Source organism: Saccoglossus kowalevskii, chromosome 18 (genome assembly GCF_978046115.1).
Source record: "Saccoglossus kowalevskii chromosome 18, keSacKowa6.1, whole genome shotgun sequence".
Taxonomy (NCBI): Eukaryota; Metazoa; Hemichordata; class Enteropneusta; family Harrimaniidae; genus Saccoglossus; species Saccoglossus kowalevskii.
In genome coordinates, this window is record NC_140658.1 from 28,676,181 (window position 1) to 28,703,404 (window position 27,224).

At 35.0% G+C, this 27,224-nt stretch overlaps 2 protein-coding genes across 2 annotated transcripts in view; one reads left to right on the forward strand and one right to left on the reverse strand.

Annotated features, from left to right (window-relative positions):
* Window positions 1–2,081: 2,081 nt before the first annotated feature.
* On the reverse strand, window positions 2,082–25,972 carry LOC100366550 (CDK5 and ABL1 enzyme substrate 1-like). Its single transcript, XM_085493243.1, has 9 exons — window positions 25,421–25,972; window positions 13,477–13,563; window positions 12,865–13,000; window positions 11,245–11,443; window positions 10,405–10,517; window positions 10,009–10,115; window positions 9,739–9,875; window positions 7,838–7,905; window positions 2,082–2,548 (listed from the first exon to the last, which is right to left on the reverse strand). The coding sequence occupies exons 1-9, from the start codon at window positions 25,930–25,932 to the stop codon at window positions 2,408–2,410; spliced, it is 1,500 nt and encodes a 499-aa protein (XP_085349369.1). The 5' UTR covers window positions 25,933–25,972; the 3' UTR covers window positions 2,082–2,407.
* The window catches only part of LOC102806896 (E3 ubiquitin-protein ligase MIB1), a 148,136-nt gene continuing 146,859 nt past the window's right edge, over window positions 25,948–27,224 (forward strand). Inside the window, exon 1 of the mRNA XM_085493242.1 lies at window positions 25,948–26,330. Within this exon, the coding sequence (XP_085349368.1) occupies window positions 26,093–26,330 (238 nt within the window). The 5' untranslated portion in view covers window positions 25,948–26,092. The remainder of the gene's footprint in view (window positions 26,331–27,224) is intronic.

Here is a 27,224-nt window from a genome sequence, read left to right on the forward strand (position 1 = left end):
GTGTCCAAGATCTCATAGTATGTTGATACTGTGTCCAAGATCTCATAGTATGTTGATACTGTGTCCAAGATCTCATAGTATGTTGATACTGTGTACAAGATCTCATAGTATGTTGATACTGTGTACAAGATCTTATAGTATGTTGATACTGTGTACAAGATCTCATAGTATGTTGATACTGTGTCCAAGATCTCATAGTATGTTGATACTGTGTACAAGATCTCATAGTATGTTGATACTGTGTACAAGATCTCATAGTATGTTTATACTGTGTCCAAGATCTCATAGTATGTTGATACTGTGTACAAGATCTCATAGTATGTTGATACTGTGTACAAGATCTCATAGTATGTTTATACTGTGTACAAGATCTCATAGTATGTTGATACTGTGTACAAGATCTCATAGTATGTTTATACTGTGTACAAGATCTCATAGTATGTTGATACTGTGTACAAGATCTCATAGTATGTTTATACTGTGTCCAAGATCTCATAATATGTTTATACTGTGTCCAAGATCTCATAGTATGTTGATACTGTGTACAAGATCTCAGAGTATGTTGATACTGTGTCCAAGATCTCATAGTATGTTGATACTGTGTCCAAGATCTCATAGTATGTTGATACTGTGTACAAGATCTCATAGTATGTTGATACTGTGTCCAAGATCTTATAGTATGTGATACTGTGTACAAGATCTCATAGTATGTTGATACTGTGTCCAAGATCTCATAGTATGTTGATACTGTGTACAAGATCTCATAGTATGTTTATACTGTGTACAAGATCTCATAGTATGTTTATACTGTGTCCAAGATCTCATAGTATGTTGATACTGTGTACAAGATCTCATAGTATGTTTATACTGTGTACAAGATCTCATAGTATGTTGATACTGTGTACAAGATCTCATAGTATGTTGATACTGTGTACAAGATCTCATAGTATGTTGATACTGTGTACAAGATCTCATAGTATGTTTATACTGAGTACAAGATCTCATAGTATGTTTATACTGTGTACAAGATCTCATAGTATGTTTATACTGTGTACAAGATCTCATAGTATGTTTATACTGTGTACAAGATCTCATAGTATGTTTAGACTGTGTCCAAGATCTCATAGTATGTTGATACTGTGTACAAGATCTCATAGTATGTTTATACTGTGTACAAGATCTCATAGTATGTTTAGACTGTGTCCAAGATCTCATAGTATGTTGATACTGTGTACAAGATCTCATAGTATGTTTATACTGTGTACAAGATCTCATAGTATGTTGATACTGTGTACAAGATCTCATAGTATGTTGATACTGTGTCCAAGATCTCATTTTATGTTTATACTGTGTCCAAGATCTCATAGTATGTTTATACTGTGTCCAAGATCTCATAGTATGTTTATACTGTGTCCAAGATCTCATAGTATGTTGATACTGTGTACAAGATCTCATAGTATGTTTATACTGTGTACAAGATCTCGTAGTATGTTGATACTGTGTCCAAGATCTCATAGTATGTTGAAACTGTGTACAAGATCTCGTAGTATGTTTATACTGAGTACAAGATCTCATAGTATGTTTATACTGTGTACAAGATCTCATAGTATGTTTATACTGTGTACAAGATCTCGTAGTATGTTGATACTGTGTCCAAGATCTCATAGTATGTTGAAACTGTGTACAAGATCTCGTAGTATGTTTATACTGAGTACAAGATCTCATAGTATGTTTATACTGAGTACAAGATCTCATAGTATGTTTATACTGTGTTCAAGATCTCATAGCATGTTGATACTGTGTCCAAGATCTCATAGTATGTTTATACTGTGTACAAGATCTCGTAGTATGTTGATACTGTGTCCAAGATCTCATAGTATGTTTATACATGCTATATGAGATCTCATAGTTGATACTGTGTACAAGCAAACATGGAACATTTCATTCTTTCTAGGCTAGTTACAATGTATGTTGAGTACGTTCGAAAGCAGGATTCAAAACCGTGTTGCATGTTGGGATTTAAGGTATACAACATATACAATAAATCTGTCACGTTATGACACACATAACTCACGAACATCTTAACTATTGATTCCAATACATGGCTTATTTTACTACATAATTTAAAGACTTGAAAAGTTAAAAGGATAATACAGCTTTAAAGCATTGAATTTGTTTTTTTTTAGACCTTTTGAAAACAATTTGTAGATTAAATGGACAAATTTGTGTTACAACGTGTTGAAGACATTGATCGTGTACAGATTAATATTTAATTTTAGTCTCATTCTGACCACTTACGACGTACTGGAAAAAAAGTAAGCGGGGATATAGGCTACACAAATTACCATGGAAACCAATATCCCTACTTTGTAAATATATTAACTATAGTACGAGAGAGGGAAGATGACTACGTTTGGTGGAATATTCTCTTGTAGTGTGGTATGACTTTGGTAGCTGGTAGATGCAGAGAGAACTGTAAAGCCACCAACACACGGAACTCATAATTGAACAACTCTCGATCTCGTACTCGGAATGTGTCCTGAATCTCCTATTCAATATAAGCAAGACATGCATTGTTAGTAACAAACACACATATGTAAAATACAGGCATCATCTATGAAAACAATTGCCAACCATAAGAACCATGCACCCCCTGTAAAAGCAAATGACAGGCATTCCCTGTAAAAGCAATGGTCTACCTCTACAAGAACAGGCACCCCCTGTACAGGCAATGGCCCCCCTAATAATAGAAACTCTTTAATAACAATGGTCCACCCCCAAGAACAGACATCCCTTTTAAAAACAATGGTTCACCCCCAATAACAGGCATCCCTTTTAAAAACAATGGTCCACCCCCAATAACAGGTATCCCTTTTAAAAAGAATGGTCCACCCCCAATAACAGGCATCCCTTTTAAAAACAATGGTCCACCCCCAACAGGCATCCCTTTTAAAAAACAATGGTTCACCCCCAATAACAGGTATCCCTTTTAAAAACAATGGTCCACCCCCAAGAACAGGCACCCCCTGTACAGGCAATGGCCCCCTAATAACAGACACTCTTTAATAACAATGGTCCACCCCTAAAAACAGGCATCCCTTTTAAAAACAATGGTCCACCCCCAATAACATGCATCCCTTTTAAAAACAATGGTCCACCCCCAATAACAGGCATCCCTTTTAAAAACAATGGTCCACCCCCAAGAACAGGCATCCCTTTTAAAAACAATGGTCCACCCCCAATAACAGGCATCCCTTTTAAAAACAATGGTTCACCCCCAATAACAGGTATCACTTTTAAAAACAATGGTCCACCCCCAAGAACAGGCAACCCTTTTAAAAACAATGGTCCACCCCCAACAACAGGCATCCCTTTTAAAAACAATGGTCCACCCCAATAACAGGTATCCCTTTTAAAAACAATGGTCTACCCCCAATAACAGGCATCCCTTTTAAAAACAATGGTCCACCCCCAAGAACAGGCATCCCTTTTAAAAACAATGGTCCACCCCCAAGAACAGGCATCCCTTTTAAAAACAATGGTTCACCCCCAATAACAGGTATCCCTTTTAAAAACAATGGTCTACCCCCAAGAACAGGCATCCCTTTTAAAAACAATGGTCCACCCCCAAGAACAGGCATCCCTTTTAAAAACAATGGTTCACCCCCAATAACAGGTATCCCTTTTAAAAACAATGGTCTACCCCCAAGAACAGGCAACCCTTTTAAAAACAATGGTCCAACTCCAACAACAGGCATCCCTTTTAAAAACAATGGTCCACCCCCAACAACAGGCATCCCTTTTAAAAACAATGGTCCACCCCCAATAACAGGCATCCCTTTTAAAAACAATGGTCCACCCCCAAGAACAGGCATCCCTTTTAAAAACAATGGTCCACCCCCAATAACAGGCATCCCTTTTAAAAACAATGGTCCAACTCCAACAACAGGCATCCCTTTTAAAAACAATGGTCCACCCCCAACAACAGGCATCCCTTTTAAAAACAATGGTCCACCCCCAATAACAGGCATCCCTTTTAAAAACAATGGTCCACCCCCAAGAACAGGCATCCCTTTTAAAAACAATGGTCCACCCCCAATAACAGGCATCCCTTTTAAAAACAATGGTCCACCCCCCAATAACAGGCATCCCTTTTAAAAACAATGGTCCACCCCCAATAACAGGCATCCCTTTTAAAAACAATGGTTCACCCCCAACAACAGGCATCCCTTTTAAAAAACAATGGTTCACCCCCAATAACAGGTATCCCTTTTAAAAACAATGGTCCACCCCCAATAACAGGTATCCCTTTTAAAAACAATGGTCCACCCCCAATAACAGGTATCCCTTTTAAAAACAATGGTCCACCCCCAATAACAGGTATCCCTTTTAAAAACAATGGTCCACCCCCAACAACAGGCATCCCTTTTGAAAAACAATGGTTCACCCCCAATAACAGGTATCCCTTTTAAAAACAATGGTCCACCCCCAATAACAGGTATCCCTTTTAAAAACAATGGTCCACCCCCAATAACAGGTATCCCTTTTAAAAACAATGGTCCACCCCCAATAACAGGCTTCCCTTTTAAAAACAATGGTCCACCCCCAATAACAGGCATCCCTTTTAAAAACAATGGTCCACCCCCAATAACAGGCATCCCTTTTAAAAACAATGGTCCACCCCCAATAACAGGCATCCCTTTTAAAAACAATGGTCCACCCCCAATAACAGGCACCCCCTGTACAGGCAATGGCCCCCTAATAACAGACACTCTTTAATAACAATGGTCCACCCCTAAAAACAGGCATCCCTTTTAAAAACAATGGTCCACCCCCAAGAACAGGCATCCCTTTTAAAAACAATGGTCCACCCCCAAGAACAGGTATCCCTTTTAAAAAACAATGGTCCACCCCCAATAACAGGTATCCCTTTTAAAAACAATGGTCCACCCCCAATAACAGGCATCCCTTTTCAAAACAATTGTCCACCCCCAATAACAGGCATCCCTTTTAAAAACAATGGTCCACCCCCAACAACAGGCATCCCTTTTAAAAAACAATGGTTCACCCCCAACAACAGGTATCCCTTTTAAAAACAATGGTCCACCCCCAATAACAGGTATCCCTTTTAAAAACAATGGTCCACCCCCAATAACAGGCATCCCTTTTAAAAACAATGGTCCACCCCCAATAACAGGCATCCCTTTTAAAAACAATGGTCCACCCCCAATAACAGGCATCCCTTTTAAAAACAATGGTCCACCCCCAATAACAGGTATCCCTTTTAAAAACAATGGTCCACACCCAATAACAGGTATCCCTTTTAAAAACAATGGTCCACCCCCAATAACAGGCATCCCTTTTAAAAACAATGGTCCACCCCCAATAACAGGCATCCCTTTTAAAAACAATGGTCCACCCCCAACAACAGGCATCCCTTTTAAAAACAATGGTCCACCCCCAATAACAGGTATCCCTTTTAAAAACAATGGTCCACCCCCAATAACAGGCATCCCTTTTAAAAACAATGGTCCACCCCCAATAACAGGCATCCCTTTTAAAAACAATGGTCCACCCCCAACAACAGGCATCCCTTTTAAAAACAATGGTCCACCCCCAATAACAGGTATCCCTTTTAAAAACAATCGTCCACCCCCAATAACAGGCATCCCTTTTAAAAACAATGGTCCACCCCCAATAACAGGCATCCCTTTTAAAAACAATGGTCCACCCCCAATAACAGGCATCCCTTTTAAAAACAATGGTCCACCCCCAATAACAGGTATCCCTTTTAAAAACAATGGTCCACCCCCAATAACATGTATCCCTTTTAAAAACAATAGTTCACCCCCCAATAACAGGCATCCCTTTTAAAAACAATGGTCCACCCAAAAGAACAGGCAAGCCTTTTAAAAACAATGGTCCACCCCCAATAACAGGTATCCCTTTTAAAAACAATGGTCCACCCCCAATAACAGGCATCCCTTTTAAAAACAATGGTCCACCTCCAATAACAGGCATCCCTTTTAAAAACAATGGTCCACCCCCAATAACAGGTATCCCTTTTAAAAACAATGGTCCACCCCCAATAACATGTATTCCTTTTAAAAACAATAGTTCACCCCCAATAACAGGCATCCCTTTTAAAAACAATGGTCCACCCCCAATAACAGGCATCCCTTTTAAAAACAATGGTCCACCCCCAACAACAGGCATCCCTTTTAAAAACAATAGTCCACCCCCAATAACAGACATCCCTTTTAAAAACAATGGTTCACCCCCAATAACAGGCATCTCCTTTAATGGTCAACTTATTAGAACAGACATTCCCTATTAAAGCAATGGTCCATCCCTAAGAACAGTCACCCCCTGTAAAACAATGGTACATCCCTAAGAACAGTCACCCCCTGTAAAACAATGGTCAACCCATTAGAACAGGCATTCCCTATAAAAACAATGGTTCATTCCTAAGAACAAAGAAAGCTTAGAAAGAACTCCCATGTGCTGAGAGTATTGGAGACACATTAAATATAATTCAAAATTACTTGTCAGAGATAGCGATAGTGATGGAAAAGCCGAAAACTAATAATGCAAATCAGAAAATTAATATGAACAGATTTTAATGGAAAACTAATGAGGTCTGCGCAATGTACTAAACCATCTATGTACCAAGTTTTATTGAAATGTGATTGGAACCAAAACAAATTATAAATTATTATGCTAATTAGGGAATTAATATAAACAGATTTTAACCCCAAACTAATCAGGTTTGTACATTGTCCTAGAGCATCTTTGCACTGAGTTTCATTGAAATGGAATAATTAGTACTTTAGATATCAGTGTGATACCTTAAAAGTGGTTAATTATGTAAATTAGTAATTAATATGTACAGATTTTAACCCACAATTGTCTATTGTTCTACAGCATCCATGTACAAAGTTTCATTGAAATGTGATGATCAGTACTTGAGAAATCAGTGTGAAAATTAATTAATTATGCAAATTAGGTAATTAATATACACAATTATTTACCCTAAAACTAATCAGGTCTCTTGATAGTCCTAAGGGGTCTATGTACCAAGTTTCATTGCAATGTGATAATTAGTACTTGAGATATCTGTGGAAAAGCTGAAAATTAACTAATTATGCAAATTAGGTAATTAATATGCACACATATTTATCCCAAAACAATCAATCTCTGCATAGTCCTTGAGTATCTATGTACCAAGTTTCATTGAAATGTAATGCTTACTACTTGAAACATCAAAAGCTGAAAATTAATTAATTATGCAAATTAGGTAATTAATATGCACTGACATTACCTTAAAAACTATCAGGTCTGTGCAGTGTCATATCACATCTATGTACCAAGTTTCATTGAAATGTGATGATTAGTACTTGAGATATCAGTGGAAAAATCGAAAATTGACTAATCATTATGCAAATTAGGTAATTAGTCATTCGGTAATTTTTACCAAAAACTAATCAAAACCAAGCATTAGTTCAGAGCATCCATGTACCAAGTTTCATCAAAATCCAATAAGTGGTTCTTTAGATATCAATGGAACAGCTAAAAATTAGCTTATTATCATGCAAATTAGGTAATTAATATGCATGAAATTTTACCAAAACCTAATCAAATCTGCACATTACCCCAGAGCATCTATGCACCATGTTTCATCAAAAACTGATGTATGGTTCTTGAGATATCAGTGGAACAGACGGACACACATACACACACACACATATACAGACACACTAACCGCAAAGACTCCCATTTTGTGCTTCGCACATGGGAGTCAAAAGTGGTCCATCCTAAGAACAGGTATTTGTTGTACCTTGATGAGATGCTGTAACTCCACACCTTTAGTGTCTGATAACTTAGCTGCTAACAGCAAACAGGCACCTGAAGAGAAGAAATCATCAGAATTAATATTGTCAATATACTTGGTAATATCATTATCATATACAACATGAAGCAGAGAGTACTGACATGTTACAAACATCACCATTGACACTAGACTTGCTGTTAGCAATAGAAGGGCACATGACATAACTCGATAAATTAGCAAACAGGATCTAGCAGATCTTAGTAAAAGATTCTGAGGTCTAACTAAACCTGCAATTCATACTTATTCCAAGGTCTGAGACCTCAAAACTATGCCAAGCATTGATGGCAAGTGAATGAATCATGGGCAGCTGTTTGATTGGCTAATTAAAAATGTGCGTAATTTAATTAGCTGATTGAAAATACCATCAATGTATGGCAAATATGATTGGCTGATTGAAAATGCCAACAATGTATGGCAAATTCGATTGGTTGATTGAAAATGCCATCAACACATGGCTAATTTGATTGGCTGATTGAAAATGCCAACAACCAACAATGTATGGCAAATTCGATTGGTTGATTGAAAATGCAATCAACACATGGCTAATTTGATTGGCTGATTGAAAATGCCAACAATGTATGGCAAGTTCGATTGGTTGATTGAAAATGCCATCAACACATGGCTAATTTGATTGGCTGATTGAAAATGCCAACAATGTATGGCAAATTCGATTGGTTGATTGAAAATGCCATCAACACATGGCTAATTTGATTGGCTGATTGAAAATGCCAACAATGTATGGCAAATTCAATTGGTTGATTGAAAATGCCATCAATACATGGCTAATTTGATTGGCTGTTTGAAAATGTCAACACATGGCTAATTTGATTGGCTGATTGAAAATGTCATCAACACATGGCTAATTTGATTGGCTGATTGAAAATGACAACACATGGCTAATTTGATTGGCTGATTGAAAATGCCATCAATGTATGGCTAATTTGATTGGCTGATTGAAAATGCCATCAATGTATGGCTAATTTGATTGGCTGATTGAAATGCCATCAACACATGGCTAATTTGATTGGCTGATTGAAAACGTCATCAATGTATGGCTAATTTGATTGGCTGATTGAAAATGCCATCAATGTATGGCTAATTTGATTGGCTGATTGAAATGCCATCAACACATGGCTAATTTGACTGGCTGATTGAAAATGTCATCATAACATGGCTAAATGAATCAGTATTCCCAATACTTGCTCTTTGCCCGCCCAAGCTTTTGTGCGATCCTGTGTTTTGAGTGTGAACTTGGATACTGATAAACAATGAAGGATGCAGCGCATCAGTCTGGTGCTGTTCACACTGTTGTGGCATGGTAATTACAAAACTAGTCAGTCTTGACTAAAACCGTGATGTTGGACACTGTAATTGCTACAGATAACTGGGGCATATTTAGTAAACTGACATTGTCTGAGCTACATAACTGTGGCAATATTTTGTAAACCACTATTGTAAATCAGCCTTATCTAGGACTTAGCAGCTTTAATCAAGATGCAACATCTTGAGTTGACGAGGAGATAGAGTTCTTTAATTATTGTAAAAGTTGGCCAAGGAAGGGGTTTGAACACACAACATCAACCACAGCAGGCTGGGCCTGTAAAGACTGAGCTATTGGATATCTGAGGGAGGTTTTTTTGAAAAAAAATGTATTATAAAGGTCATGTTAATGTCAAGTGTTATGCATTGCATTCAAAATGAGCAAATAATAATACGTAAAATATATTGTATTTAATATGTAAATTAACATGTCGATTGCTGATTTTTCAGTTTTAGTCAACGTCTTGTAAATTGGACTTGGGTTAGTGGCTAGTGGCCATACCTAGTAAAAGGCAAGTCTAACTTACCAGCGCATATCTTTCTGTTTTCTTTATTGATCTTTCCTTGGAGTACTAATTTTTCAAAGTATACATACGCCTGTGCCAGTGTACCTGCATCTAGATGGCTTTGTACCATAGCTATCTTTTTTAATTCTCTCTTGATACTACAACATAATAGGAAAAACAAGTATACAAAAAACCCATGAGTAATACAGAATGAAAGAAGCTTATTCCATGCTAGTTTTGCTCAATTTTTGTCAATATTTTCTTCTGATGTCAACGCATTTAATGGCTTACCTTCGCAACTTACTGAGTGTCAGCTGCATGTGCGGAAACTTTTCCCGAAATCTGTCATTTAATTCTTTTTTCAGTTCTGAGGGTTTCGCATAGTCAATAACAGAAACCTGAAAGTAAATATAAACTGATCAGACATACATTTTGGACAAGTAATTTTACAGTCATGTGATGTTGACAATAAAACATCGTATGGGGGGTTCGCTGTGGTGAAATTTCAGTAAGACTTCATGCCATTTTCACTGTGACAAATCTTTGATATTAGTTCTGATTCAGAAACTTCTTGCAAGCAAAAATTATTTGCATTTGCATTTTGGCAGATGAAGTAATTAACAACTTTTTCATTAGCAAATTAGTCATAAGGCTTAATAGTGTTTTTTTGAGGATGTATGTACTTACCCGATATGAACTGAATGTAAGCAGTTTTTTATGTTTCCCTGAACACAATTCAGGATCATCTAATTGATATGGATCATAGTAAAATATTGCATCATTCAGTAAAGCTTCATTTTCTGCAATGAAAAAAAGTAGTAAACAGTCATTTTTGTATTTCATCACAATGCAACCAACATCACATACTAGGTACAACACAGAGAGTAGTACTGTAAAATCTGTATTAGAAGCAGTGGCTTCTATTAAAATAGTACAATGTAACATAGGGGATGTGGCTTCTATTAAGCACCTACACACATATGAGAAATGATGAATTTTTGGTTCTCAATTATTCAAAAAGAATGGGTGCGACTTCTACTAGGGATGCGGCTTCTGTCAATGACATCACTAGATTGATTGGTGTAATTTGATTATTTGAAATCCCACCAAAATCAAATTGTTTGACTCATGTGTGGAGGTGCGCTATGCCTGAAATACTATTGGTATACTCAGAGAGAAAAGAGCTAATCATCGTACACAAAATCTCAATTATCTTAAATATGAACGCATACAACTGTGAACCATTTTAACTTATTTCATGCATTGCATCATGGGAAATGTTTGAGCAGCAGTAAACATTTCCATCCTTGATTTGAACTTTGCATCATGGGAAATGGCCAACACCTTTGAGCGCCATAACATTTCAGTGCGAACATTTTGCACATGTTTATGTATTTTTCTATCCAAAAATTTTGTGACAAATGGACATAATTACAAATTTGCTATAAACCTTGAAAACATTTTTGAAAAAAAACATCGAAAATTGATTTGGATGAACAGATACCATCAACAGATGAAATTACTTACCCCTTTCATTGACCAGCGCTGTCGCCCCAACTAGTTTAGGATCATATGATATACATCGATTAAAAGGGTTTTGTTTTTTAACAACCGGTGAGTTTGGAGATTGAGGACATGAATTGTATCCTGATTCTTGGTTTAATCTTTGGCGCAATGCAACTACCTTGCTCAGTGTTGGTACCAAAAAATGACTGTATGATATTGCCTACAAAATAACAATAATATTTAATATTATTTAATTTAAAGCTGTGAAATCTGTGCCAGTTCCCACCATTGAATCTCCCTGTTGTTTCTTCTGACATTTTGTTAAGACATACATACAGTTCATTAGAAAATGTTATGAGTATGTCAGCATTGAGTCTCGGCACTCCCGGGGGGTATGAACTGCAACAACCACTATTCTACCAGATATTCTGCAACTTTATGTTCAACAATAATCTACATATACATTATCTTGGTCATTGAGAGCATAATCAGCCTCGTGTTGGGTTACTGTAAAATACTTTTAATTATTTCACATTCAACTCATCCAAAATGAGTGAAAATAAATTCCATATGAAACATCTAAATGTGTTTTCAGTGAAAATTAATTCCAGTATTGGAACTTTACAAATTCTACTACCAGTGAAATGATCAGTTTTAATATTTAATTTAATTTTTTTTTTAATATACACAGTGAAGGTATGGAAGGTTGAAACGACATAAAACAAGCCATGCATGGCATAGTCCCAGTTAGTTATTGAATTTAAGATATATAGTTTTGTTTATAGTAATATAGCTGGAATATAACCATGTCAGGAATACGATTATGATGATTGTTTAACATTAAAATGATTGACGTTTGTATCTGATCGTCAAACGAGTACTTGTCCACATTGAGAGATATTACTCTGGAACAGCATTAATTAAAACAAAATCAGCCATTTTTAATACATGTATATATCTATAACATGATGAATAATGAATATATAAAATTTGAACATAATCAGTCAAAGCATGTCAAAGATATGGCTCTAAAAGCCCATTTATTAAAACAAAATGGCCACAAGTCAGCCATTTTGAATCTTATCTGAAAAACAAAATGATGTGCATCAAGGTCATATAATCTATATACCAAGTTTGAACAAGATCCATCTGTAAACAGCAGAGAATTGCTTGATTTTGATGATTTCTTAGCACAAAAATGGCCGCCTTTTGGCCATCTTGAATCAGATCGTGAAACAAATTGATGTGCATATGTATAATATCATGTATGATGTATGTGTGAAGTTTGATTGTGATTGGTCCAGGCATTTCTAAGATACAGGTCCGAAAGCACGGACGAACTGAAGTCAAAACATAAGTCCCTGTTTTTGGACTGCGTCCGAACGTGGCTAACAATGTTAACATTGATAATGGAGAGAGTAGATCATTTTAATGTACCCCACTCCCCCCAATTACTATAATGGAAATTACTGTGACTTACGGTATCCCTAATTTGCACTACAGAATGTGTATATGACAAACTGAAGAGCTGGATAAGAAAGAATACTCGTTTACAAACAAATTGACTCAGATTCCATAAATACCAGTACAACATAGATGTAGGCATGTGACAATTGGGATAGCTAGTAGCTAATGACTTACTTTACCAAGGCCATCTTGGATTTCCTTTCCAGCACATGCCAGGAAGTCTTCATGAGACAAACTCAATGGTTTCAGACCAGATGGTCTACGAGTTCTAAAAGAAGTATTTGCTTCAACATGGTGGAAAGCTTCCGATCTGTAAAATATTAAGATTTTATTCAGACATGAAAGTAAAAATAATGTGGGCATAAAATTGCAATATTCACAATACTAACTTATAGATATATATTGAAATAAGTAAAATAATTAAATATGATGTATTGCCATGCTGCTACTACTGTCATTAATTTGACAACCAAGTCAGTATTTACAGTGACCACCCACTATACTGTATAAAGAGAATCTGCCCATAGAGGTTACTACATGTATAAGCAGTCCTAATGCAATACATGTATAGTGACCTGAAAATAAAGACCACCTGTGTTTATATGACCAGTGATCAACCATTAGCACTAGTGAAAACTCCATATTGGTTATTTCAGTTTAATTAAACAAGCTTATTTTTTTTGTTTATTCCTAGTTTCAAATATATTTGGTTGATTTTGCTTTGCCATCGTCCAGAGTTTCTAATATCCCATCCATAAGAACCGTTCTCAAAACTCAACAACTCACTTGAAAATTCCATGCTGACTTTGTTTGCTGTATGGCAGAACAGAAAATATTGCATACGGTACTTTCCTGTGAGACACCAGTAACACTCTAAAGATACAAAATAAATGCATTGTTATGCAAATACACAGATGACCTGATATAAAAAGAGTTTAATGACAACCTAAGTTTTGATTTAGTGTTTTTAATTTTATGTCAAGTGCTTGAAACAAAGTTGAGCTCTGTCTAACTTTTGAGCTTAGACCTGAAACTGGAAAGATTGCCATTACATGCTATATAGTCTTTTCTTTGAGACAGTGATAACATGATACATGTATAACATGAACGAATCCCAGAATGCAACAGTCTTTGAAATACTTGAATGAATGTTGGCTTTTTCATTGTAAACAATAATACAACTTGTGATGCTAGATTAGGCACCGTCTTTGCTCTATTAAAAGTAACTGAACAATTTATAATTTTAACACTCAACAACCTCACAATGCAAACAATTAGGACATTTATACAATGGCATGTGTTTCTAATAGAGCAACATTTTTATCATACATCTGTCACTATATTAGCGCAAGTTACAATGGTGATAATTTTTGATACTGTATGGGGTATCTGCGTTCTATCTCTTTAAGAAATTTAAAAGAAAGTTTGTGTGATATTTTCAAGATAGCCGGCAAGTTTGAAAATATTCAAAACTATCTTGCTCAGTGCTGGGCTTCATACAACAAGCAGTTTGATCGAAAAGGCTGTATAAATAATATGCACAAAGACAGTACAGCTGAAGTATCGTCAAATGCGCAGTGGAGGTCGATGCGCAGAGTACTGTCTGAGTGCATACTTTGAGGTATTCTCGTAATAACCTTATTATCATACATCTTTTCCCTCCAAGGATACATCATGGGAAAGCTGAAATCAAAAAAGTTTAGAAAAGAATCAGCGAATGTCTTTGTGTGGAGTCCGGTCAAATTCTGGAGGCAGCCAAGTTTGTTTTTATTATTAGAGGACGCTTACGCACGTAATCATTTAATTTTTGGAATTCTCATTTCCTAACATGTTAGAATGAAAATACCCCGCAAAATACTGCGTTACAGTGACAGATGTATAAATAGTAAGTTTTATTCTGCAGTTTCCTTGAGATACCTCATACTATTTGACATCAATAGAAATGCATTTGGCAGATGCCCAAATAGGAAGGGCAGGCTACATATATGTTGGTTTTTTATCTTGTTAGTGCTAATTAGTCGGCTGAATAACATAAAACGTGAATGGAATGCAAAGAATGAGATGATGATTACCGTGAGAGGTTAAAGAAAAATGAAATTGAGAATTATGATGAATGAAAAAAAAAAGCAATATAATTTGATCAAAAAATGAAACACTAGTTGATTACTGGTTCTCTTACAGAATGAATGCTACTATTATGCATCAAGAAAGCTAAACTAAAAATAAAAACATGCGTTATTTCATTGATTACTAACATAGTGGCACCTCTGTGAATCGGACAATTTTTGCATTACCTAAATGGTTTTTAGGTGTTCAGCCAAAATAGGTTGACACAGGTTCTACAATATAAAAACGAATCAATACATCTCTAATGTGGAGGTGATCGAAAAATGCATACATGGCCTTACAATGGAGATACATGCAATAGATGAGAAATACAATTAGGCCAAAAAAAAACAACTTATGTTGCCCTCAAGTCGGAAAATTTAGTTTAGTTTAAACTTGTGAAAACTAAGGGTATCATAAATAGCCGAGGTATATGAAAAAAAAAAAATGCGACCCGATATTTCATATTTTTCGGTCGGTTGCTGAGGGCAACAAAACAATTTTTTTTTTTTGGTTTTTAGCACAGGCTGCCTAACAAGTATAGATTAAGCACATAATCATGAAATAAAAAAAAGTACAGATATATAATCAGGTCTGGTAAAATTACAAAAAAAGGAATAATTGGCGTAGTAACACTTCAGTATACATGACAGTGATTGGTAGATAGATAAGTCAAATTACAGTATATTGTACATGTTGGTAATACTGCATTATAATTTCCAGTCATATTTGTCAATTAAGTGCATGAAAACCAAAGTTGTTTACCGACATAATAAGGTTGAAATTAAATATTTAAGTTGCCTGTATTAGAGAGGTTGGTGGATGAAAGTGCCTGTGATAATATACATTTAGCTGTCCCTTGCAAGATAAATTATGACATTATTTTCAACATTTTTTTTATACAATGTAGGTCTTATGAACTCTACAGACTATTTTCTGTACATTAGCAACTGGGACCTATCTCATCTGGTCAGGTCTACATATACTTGTCTCAGCTAAAATTTGCCAGTCTAGAACAAGTGGACAGGCGTTATTTTAATTTTACTTGTATCTATTTTTATTTGTTTATTTTTGACTAATTGCAAATGATTTCCCATTAGCCATCATACTTATTCATCAATTTTGTGAAAAGGTGATGCAAAACTTTAAACTGTATTCCATTTTTGCTGGAAAGCGAGTCATAATACAAGTTATTTGTTTCTGCCATTCTGTGTATTGTGTTTTAGCTGATAAAAAACAACCTAGATAACATATGCAAAGTTGCAGTTTTTGTTCAATGCAAACCTCATCTGTTTCCCATGATGCAATGCATGAAACAGTGAAAGTAATACTGAGTTGCATGTGTTAAAATAAAAATACTCAGACTGTATATTAGCATATTTAACTGACGTATTCAAAAACAAAAATATTTTCTCAATACTGTATTTGCTGTAGTAGGAAAGCATCTCTAATAGAAGTGCAGTTGATGTATATTTAATCATTAAAATATGAGTAAATATGAGTAAATATGAGTAAACACAGTTTTTGAACAGAACTGTCGTTCTCATTATGCTCACTGAAATCAGTATTTTTCTGAGGTTAGATGTACTGTGATGCCTTGAAAATGTGGACATACTTTAAAGTCATTTAAGGTAGCAGGATAGTTTTTTTGCATGAAAAATGTAAACACCTATAATCGGAATAAATTTTACAAGAAACCATACAATTTATATATGTTTAGAAAGCTCTTGACTTGTATTTTCCTACTATTAATATTTTGTGAACATTGTGTTTGTTTTAGCGTCACGTGATTCTGGAAATCAGCGGGGCTGATAATTTGGTGAATACAATTTTAATTGTCATCTCTACAGTCATTCATGCGATCAAAAACTTTACACTGTTTTGAAGCAAAGGTCATGAAGTTTAAATCCGTATTTCTATTTTTTGCATTAAGTTTTTTTTTCTTTCCGAAAATCACAAATTTCAAGCACTTTTTTTGGTGTTAAAGTTAGAGTATACCGGTGGTTTGCGCGAGGTTTGTGAAAAAACGCAATAGAATTTTGCAAATATGTAAATACGGACATGAAGCCAACATATCCAAGAGTAAGAAAAGTTAAACGGCGACATCGTAGCGCTATTCACTGAAGCGCCATTTAAAATTAGGTCAACGGGAATTGCCAAAAACCGAACACCGAGAAATCGGCACTTTTATGATTTCAAACTTCAATCAACGTTAACTCACGTTTTAGCAGCAAAATTTAAAACTTTCTTCGCCCACTTCATGGCTGACACTGGTTTCGACGGGGAAATCCGTTGGGTACGAACCCAGCATCGTCTCTTTCAACATCTTTTTTGACAAGAGTGATCATTCTTTTGACATTTTTCTTCTTTCTTCCTCGCTTTCTTTTTCTTGGAAATTTTCGCGTGCTTACTATCTCGTCCATAATTAGTGAATGGCAACTAAACTAAAGAATTACTGATAACCCTCTCCTTCTTTGCATATTTTGCACATTAATGAAGGAAGCTGCCCTGTTTTTTAATTGGTGTGAATAGAATAATTGTAAAATATGACCCAGTGACGTATGCCGGCATGTAGCATTTCCTGTGCTATTAAAAATCAAATCCCGCAAAACAGAGTTTTACCGTCGCAGTAACCTCGGGTCTTATACTTGTAGATGAATCTCTTCAAAATTTAATTGTAACCGGACTCACTGTTATCATCTATAAAAACTACCTAGATTTTAGATTATACTTTTATTTTTTACCGAAGTCGTACGAAAAAGTCAACCCTTGCCTTGCGTGAAACACTGGCCCACTATCCGATGTCAAGACGTCGGCCCCGGGGGGGGGCACGCTTGTTGTTGTTCAAAAGCGATTGTTTTGTCTTTGCTGTACTTCCTGTCTAGAAAGGCAGCAGTGCACACATCTTATCAGCTGTGTGTAAACTACAAACAGATATCTTATCAGTTGTTTGTAAATAGCAAATAAAGAAAGTGGCTCAACTTAAAACTATTTACCCTCAGTTCAGTTATGTTTGTAAACCATGCATATTAATGAGATGCACTAGTTTGGTGTACACTGGATAAACAAAAACTTGGCCATTTGTTTGCACACAAGAAAAAAATCAGTTTACTTGTACAAGATATTTTTTTTTCAATAAAATAAAAACACCAATGTATGTAGCATGCCTTAGGGAGCTATTTTTGTGATTTTCGAAAAAAAATTTGAAAAGTGCCCAAAAAACTATCTCATTAGTATCATCTCATTGTACCTTACTTCACTAATAAATAGGTATGATGCTAGTAATTGTGTGCAACTATTGACAGTCAATTTGATTTGTTATTTGGAAATGGCGTCAATGTGATCACATGTGTAATTCTCTGATGCAGCTTTCAAACAGCCAAAAAACATACATACAGTACCATTTTACTGTTTCATATTAAACTATCTTGTGCAAGTGATTATAAAGCACTGAGAGTATGGGCACCATTTTTTTTCAATATGGCGGATAATGACATAAAGATCAATTTAATCCAAGAATGCTATGTTACTATTTAAGCAATAATGAATGACTCGCCAACCAATAATTTTATAATCTGAACACGCATTTGCTTGGATAAATCACTCTCAGTTAACCTCACTTCATCGACACGATAGGGCGAACTAGTCGAGTAGCTACCAGGACAGCAACATCAGTCACGGAATCTAGAAGCACGCTTCCTAGATAGAACGACTCTACTGAACACGTTTTAGCATACAGAGCAGACGACAATGGCCTCACAAAATTGTCTGATTTTGATATTGAAAATCCGCTGTTAATGGCAAAGGACCATTTCATTTGATGCCTATTTTAGTATCAAATACTTGTTATCTAACAATTTCTATTCTTTTTAAATAGTTTCTCCTTCATTTTCGAAAACAACATATTCATTGCACGGGACCTTGATGCTCAATAATGGGATACATTATTGCGAATAGTCTGCTGCAATGACATCATAAAATCCACAGGTATTGATAATGCTATAATATATGGTAATAACAAATATGGTACTGTTGGTTTACAAGCAATTCTATTTGAGATGCCCTTCTAATAGAGCAAATACAGTACAACTGTTGGTTTACAAGCAATTCTATTTGAGACGCCCTTCTAATAGAGCAAATACAGTACAACTGTTGGTTTACATGCAATTCTATTGGAGATGCCTTTCTAATAGAGCAAATACAGTACAACTGTTGGTTTACATGCACTTCTATTGAAGATGCACTTCTAATAGAACAAATACAGTACAACTGTTGATTTACATGCACTTCTATTGGAGATGCCTTTCTAATAGAGCAAATACAGTACAACTGTTGGTTTACATGCACTTCTACTGGAGATGCACTTCTAATAGAACAAATACAGTACATAAAATAAAATGTTAACTGCTCATGGTAATGTATGGTAATAGTGTCAATACAGTGAAAGAAACAACAAAATGGTATTTGCAAATATCAATGCAAATTTACCGTTTGTCTTTTACTGAACAGTTCTTTATACTTTTACCAGATTGGTAAGTTGTTGGCTCAGTGTACTGTTCTGTGCAAGAAACAGATCGTTTTCTCATAGTAAGCAGTCGATGACTATTAGTTGGTGAACTACCATTGTGTAATGTAGCTTGGGAATTACTGCAGGAGATTTGGTGGAATAATTTCCGCTTATATGACTGGGCTGTGTGAGCATCAACAGTGAAAGTACTTGCCCTGAGGTATGGAATAAGTACATGGGTTAAAACACAAGACATGCTTCATTCCTGAGATGTAGAAAATATTAGAACAGGTAGGACAGTTATGGTACTGTAAAATACTTTATTTTCGCTGAAGGGATGATTTAGTGAAAATAAAATCTAGCGAATATATCTTTTTTCCCATGTTTTACATTCAACTGATCAAAAATAAATTAGTGAAAATAAATTCCATACAAAACACTGAAATGTCATTTCAGCAAAAATTAATTCCAGCTAAAATAAAGTATTTTACAGTATCACATTAGTTGTACATTTCTTTGCAAATTCAAGTTAGGCGTACATTTCTTTGCAAAGTCAAGTTAGGCGTACATTTCTTTGCAAAGTCGAGTTAGGCGTACATTTCTTTGCAAAGTCGAGTTAGGCGTACATTTCTTTGCAAAGTCAAGTTAGGCGTACATTTCTTTGCATAAAGTCTCATTCCAACAGTTGAGAAAGTAATTTTTCTATTATTTTCTACATCTCTGGTCATTACAATGTATAATGCAAGAAATGGTGCAACTTATATTTAATAGTCATTAAGAAGTAGATCAACAGAGTGTTTCCAGTTGCACTCTGAGATCATTCATAAAGTTTGATAGATCCTGAGACTATTATGTGAGGTATTTGGACAAAATTTGTACTACACTTTCAATTTTTTCATGATTACCAGTTGAATTATTTTGGCTGCCTATTTGATAGCGATTCTGCCGAGGATAAACTCACTAAGTTTTGCTTTTGACTCGAGTTACTTATATAGTCTGACGGTCGAATGGTGTTCTGGGGGGGGGGGTAGATTGAATTCATGAAGTTTCGCTTTATAATAGAAGAATGATCTCAGCAACTATAACACAAAGTTGCATGATAAGTTTTTTCACTACATTACTGGTAGTGTGAATTGATCGAGTAGAGTTCTCAAGAAATATGAAATATTCTGTTATGAACTACAGCTTTGATCATTTATTGCAAATGAAATAATTAGAATAATTAGTATGAATTGGAGTGACAAATTGCATTCTGACATGCTTATTGTCATAAAGAAAATACATATGGTGTGATCACAGCAAACGTTAACAGTCAGTAGGTGTGTGTAATGCTGACCTCTACATAACTTTGGGGTCAGAGTCTGGCCAGATGAGAACCTGTATAAAAAACCTATTACCGGGTAGTTTATTCACAGAAATATTTGGTTTATAGAGGTACATTTCTTACAATGAAACCTGTCTAAACCAAACACCTAGGAGACTCAACTTAAACAGGTTTTTAGTTTATTATCATTATAGAAGTATTTTTTTCATATGAACAAATATGAATGCAGTTTAGACAGATTTTACTGTAAATGTTTCTACAGTGTTCTCACTTGCCAGACAATGATTGACAATGTTTAGATAGACAGCATTTTCATTCAACCAATCAAATCTATGTTCAATAGCAGACCATGATGAGATATTGCTGGCATTGTAGCTAGGCATTAGTGCATTCTCAAATGATTGACATTGTTTACATTGTTAACATTTTCATTCAACCAATCAAATCTTTGGTCAATACCAGACCATGATGCATTGCCGCAAGGCATTAGTGTGATTTTGGGTGATTGACATTTTTAGTCAACTATCAAATCTACCTTAAATAGCTAATCGTAATGAGTTATTAGTGCGAGGCATACTGCGGTAGGGTAGAGATATATTCTAGTCAAGATATCTGTCAGCCTAGATAATTTCATCATAGACGGTACATCTACTAGAAAAGTTATTTAAATACTGCAAAAAGCGTACATGTACATTTGTTTTACAAATACAACAGTTTACAATTATAGTGTTAAGCCAAAAGTGTTACAGGGAGTAATTATTGAAGATAAATTATTCATATGTAATTCACTGTACAAAAAATTCAAGATGATTAAGACATATGTTTAAACCATTATAATTACAAAACAGTTAAATTTAGCTTTCAATATTTTTCATTTTTGATTGCTTTTTGTAGATTAAAGTGAGCGACATATTATACATTTATAGCTGAACTGTTTATAAAAATAAATATGACTGTTATATATATCTTCAATAAACAAATAAATTACTCAAGAAGTCTATTCAAAACTGTTTTATTGTCAATAGCAATTTAGTGGTCTGAGTAACAGTTTTGTTGAAGATTAAAATAATCAAGATATAGTCTACATAAATAGAGTATTACAGATAATCTACAAAATTGTATTTGCTGTATTATGAATTGATAAATACCCACAAATTGAGTTCTACATGAAGTGACACTTTTATTGGCATCAATTCTGGATAATATAGGAAACCAGTATTGTTTTTACTAAATGTTCTCACTACTTTAAACAAAGTATTCATCTCATATCATATATAGTGTAACCTTTCAGATACATGTAAATGTAATCACAATAATTTGAATAAATGATTTGTTTTTTGTCAGTGTGCATGTCACAGATTTTCTTTTCTGGTTTTAGCAAAAATACTGTAAAAATGAAAGAATGTCAAAAAAAAAAGGTGCGTCACAGCATACTTTTTGGAACAAGTCAGAACCAGAAATAGCCTAATGATTTGGAAAATACTATAATTTTTTCCAATATTGATGTTTGCGACATAACATTGTTTTTTTTATGAAATTTAAATGATATTCAAACTGAGGCACTTTAATACAAAATTTACTAACAGTTTTTTTCCATAGTTATGGGATCCTATTTTGAGGATCAAAATCCTGAATTCTTATTCCATGGATCCAATTGTATTGTAGAATGGTAAAAACTGAGTGTGGTACAATCTGAGTGTAACTCCCGAGCTTGTTCTCAGTTGATTTTGCCTTTCAAAAATAACAACACTTCTTATGGTAAGAATTATTGTCATAAATAAATTCTTTATTATTTTATAACATTTACCTATGTTACTAATAAGAAACATATAGAGGCAGATTACTAGTACATACACAAAGTGTTTCATATATGTATGTTCAAAATGTCCTAATTCAATCATTTCAGACAAAGTGCTTTTATACCCAAAGTATGGCAAATAATTAGAAATGTCCCGTAACACTAGTTTCCATTTTGGACGAAAAATCCTAAGCTAATTTTGAGACAACTGTACTCATACAAACAATGATTTTGAAAGCAAACTGAAAGCTAGCTAAAAGTTAAATTGCACATGTACACAGGGACTGTACTGTACACGTAAATTACAAATGCCCAAGAAGCTGGTGTTGAAAATAAACATGGTTAGCTGATTCTCAAGAAAATTGTATTCAAAGCTACACTACAGTTAAATAATCACTCAACAGATGTTAATATTTCTTCTTTATAAGTAGTTTTGTTTCAGTTTTTGAAAATATTTCAGCAATAGTTTTTAAAAATATTTCATATTTTCAAAGTCCATATTAAAGACGTTTTATATTCAATGAAAGATATACATGTGTAAATTGTTATGTTTATTTCCGACCAGTTACCGATATGAAGGGTCACTTGAAACCCTGGACTATGGCTATAGATGTTGAGCTTACGCTATGCTCAGAAAATTAAAAAAATAAGGGTTGGGGTCTTGCCAGAGCAATACCAATAATTTCATTTCATGTGGTAGAAATTTGCATGTAAGTAAACACCACACTACATGTATATTAGTTTCAGATTACCTGGATGAATGTGGTTTTGTAGATGGAGAACAGTACAAAAAGGCTTGCAAAAAGTAAATTACTGTAATTTTTGCTGAAAAGACTTTTTGGGTGTTTTGTATGGAATTTATTTTCACTGATTTTTGACGAGTTGAATGTAAAATATGGAAAAAAGGTATATTCGCTGGATTTTATTTTCACTGAATCATTTCTTCAGCGAATAAAGCGAAAATAAAGTATTTTACAGTACAGCATCTTCTGTTAATGAATAATCCTAGGCCATGATGTCACTTGTATCAATCAGCACTACCAACAAGTGATACCAGATGATAACCTCATAATACTTTAAGCATTTATTATTGATCATTACTATTTTTTTTGAGATACTGTGTAATGTGTCAATGACCAGATGATTTGAATTTGAACTTTCTTTTTTTTGTCATTCAATGTTTGATTTCACGCATAATGCAGGATCTTGCAGTGAAAAGAATTGTCTATTTTGATGTTATTACCATAGCTGTATTCTTTATATTATATATAGTTCACTCTATTTTGTTTCCACTACATGCATGTTCTTCACGGCAATTCATTATTATTGTTAACCATCACCATCAAACAAATTTAGTTAAACTTCTTTTAATTTTTTGTTGAAATGAATTTATTGCAAATAGAAGTTTACATTATCGAGTGATAAAAGCGTTATAAAAACTTAAATTTTAATTGTTGAGATTTATAATATGAAATAAATCATCTTAGTACATTGTAGTTTCCTTATAACAAACTCTTTGGAGGACATACAATTAGTTTGTTATAGTGAAATGTTCACTATAATGAAGCACATAATACATTGGGTTTTTTGTGAACGGGAGACATGCTATGTGTTCATTATATCAGGAAGTTCATTATAAAGGTGTTCATTATAATGAGGTTACAGATATGTACCGGTATATCATAATACATTGGGTTTGTTGTGAGCGGGAGACATGCTATGTGTTCATTATATCAGGAAATTCATTATAAAGGTGTTCATTATAATGAGGTTACAGATATGTACCGGTATATCATAAAATGGTGTAAAACTATAAATTGAAAGAAAAAAAAAAATAATAAAAATTTTTAACATATCTGTATAGTATATTGACATAAAAATTTATTTTCATTGTTTCAGGATTATTGTAACCTAGAATAAATGTGAAAAGTAAAATAACTTCAACATTTCAATGTTTAGTTTTGCATTGTACGATACGCAAACATCCAGCAGTTGTGAATGAAAATGTATTAATGATTTTAGTTAGTTTTAGTTTTTTTAAAGACCATACTGCTGTACCTTTCTGCGTCAGTATTGTGTCAATGAAATATTATTACTGAAAACCACATCCATGCTTTCCTATGAAACAGTTGTAGTTTTTACTCGTCTTATTCAAAAATAGGTGTGTGCATATAAACCATTTTAAGTGTTAACTAAATATTATTATTACGTCATAACAAAATCACACACATATACAGACAATGAAGGGAATAATCAGTCAACTGCCACCGTACTTCAATGACAGAACTTTTTTGAAAATATATTGCTTTCAAGTGTCACTGACTGACTGACTGACTGACCGAGCCCTGAGTACAGTCCTGTAGGTTGGCCTCCTTCCGCTGATCATTCGGTCCCCACAGTCCTGAGAAGTCGCATAGACTGAGGATTCGACACCCGCCTACAAATGTATGGCGGAGAACCATTCTGCAGTTTTCATGATTGTAACCAGTTAAAACATATATCGACTCGACTAATCTAGCGATCACAAATACAGCACTGGAACGTTGTCGAAAGCTAGTTTTACGCAACGAAACAGCGTTTTGTTTATAAATACGTCAAGAACAAGATGGCGGCGTATATTTTCGGTTGACGTTGGAAAATGTCAATTTGATCGACCCCAGTAGGAAATCTTATGTAATTTCGCTTCCAGTTAAGGTATTTAGAATAGTTAGGCGTATCGACCTGCTTATTTTTTAACTGCAAAGCTGAATGCCTCTTAAATCGCCCGATATACTCTTTCACAATAGTGTTGAATCCCCGGTCTATGCGACTTCTCAGGACTGTGGAGACCGAAAGATCAGCGGAAGGAGGCCAACCTACAGGACTGTACTCAGGGCTATGACTGACCGTGAAGCTCCTGCCCCTCCCACCACACATAAACATAACATTGTTTTCCGTTAGGTAAAGTGGAAGAACACCATGTTACACATTCACAAAACAAATAATAAATTTCCACCTGTTTTTACGCGGCGATAAGCTACCAATTTTTTCAGTCGATGTATGCGAAGAAGCTGAATGAGTTCGTTGGAGAGGTATTTTTCCAGGGACTCGAACTTGGACCTCATCATCGTCTCCCAACGTTCGACTGTTTATTTGCTCGTCCAGTGGCGCACTCGGTGCCACGGCACATTCTTTTGTCACCTCATTCTCCCCGTTGTTGTGAATATTATTTTCTTTAACAGAACCGTCCAATGATATACTTGATAAAAATAGTAAAGCGTCCGATCTTTTCCGAGAGTTTTTTACATTACGTCGTCTTCCATTTGTCGCCATGTTAGTTACAAGTCTCGCGAAGTCTCGTATGGATGAGGACAATCCCTTAACATTTATTGACATATTCAGATAGCAACAAATGTTCAAAATATACCAACATGGGTATACATTTACTTTGAAAATCACGCAGAACATAAAAACTATGATTTGATGACCAATAATTACATTTTCCACGTACAAAACAAAGTCTCGCATATGTCACGTGATGGCGTATATTGGTTCGGTATCGAAATAAGCACTTTCCTGTTGTTCCCCTGCTTTAGTATACGAGTACTGAACAGGGCAAAACAGATCTGCTTTTGAGCTCGTTTCGAAAATCTACCAATGTTTCGGACAAAGATATTTCTCTGAAAAGATGGATAATACTAACACTACTCGTCCAGGGCGTGTTGTGATGGAAGGCGTTGGGGCACGAGTGGGCCGCGGGCCAGACTGGAAGTGGGGAAAACAAGACGGCGGTGAGGGTCATCTCGGCACCGTCAGGAATTTCGAGTCCCCGGAAGAAGTAGTCGTCGTTTGGGACAATGGTACCGCCGCCAACTATCGATGTGCCGGGGCGTACGACTTAAGAATAGTAGACAGTGCTCCAACCGGTGAGAATTATTCATAGACTTTGAATATTAATAATATGATGTTTTCGTATACCAAAGTTAAATGCCCGAACAAACTTCCTGTCAATATAAAATTTCAGTGTTGACAGTTCTACGTGTGCGAACTCTGAATTTTTTTGACTTTAAGCTGGAAATCGTAGTTGGGATACATTTTTAAAGTTCGGAAAATGGTGACATTGGAATTATTTAAAAAAAATAATGTATAATTCGATAATTAATAATAAATATTGTTATGTAACAATAACGCCAACAATAGAAAATTATCCAAAAAAATATTAGACAATTTGTGTGTTAGAATTATAATTTTGTCTAAATGACTTGATTGGACTACTGTAAAATACTTTATTTTGGCTGAAATTAATTTTCACTAAAAGGGCTTTTTGAATGTTTTGTGTAGAATTTATTTTCACTAATTTTTTTTTTTTATGAGATGAATGTGAAATGTAGGAAAAAAGCTATATTTGCTAGATTTTATTTTCATTGAATCATTCCTTCAGCAAAAATGTATTCCAAGCGGAAATAAAGTATTTTACAGTATTTCTGTGTTTATTTGCAATATCTGCAGAGACAACATAGCTGGATGCTATTGCACATTTATTGTCATCGGCATATTGTTTTATACACCAAAACAGCAACTAAGTTGCTGAATAAGTACTGAGAAATAATTTTTAAACTCATAGTTGCTGTCGACATAGGAAGTAAAGTAAGCAAATAACACCGAACAAACGGCAAGGTAAAGACTATGTCTAATTATAGTAAATACGTACTGCGTGCGTGACTCGAACCGGCGCTCGCGTACGGCACCTAATCGCCTAGCTTCACGCCACTACACGTCTTCCCCTCGGCCACCGGGCATCCCCAAAAAAGGATGCTTAA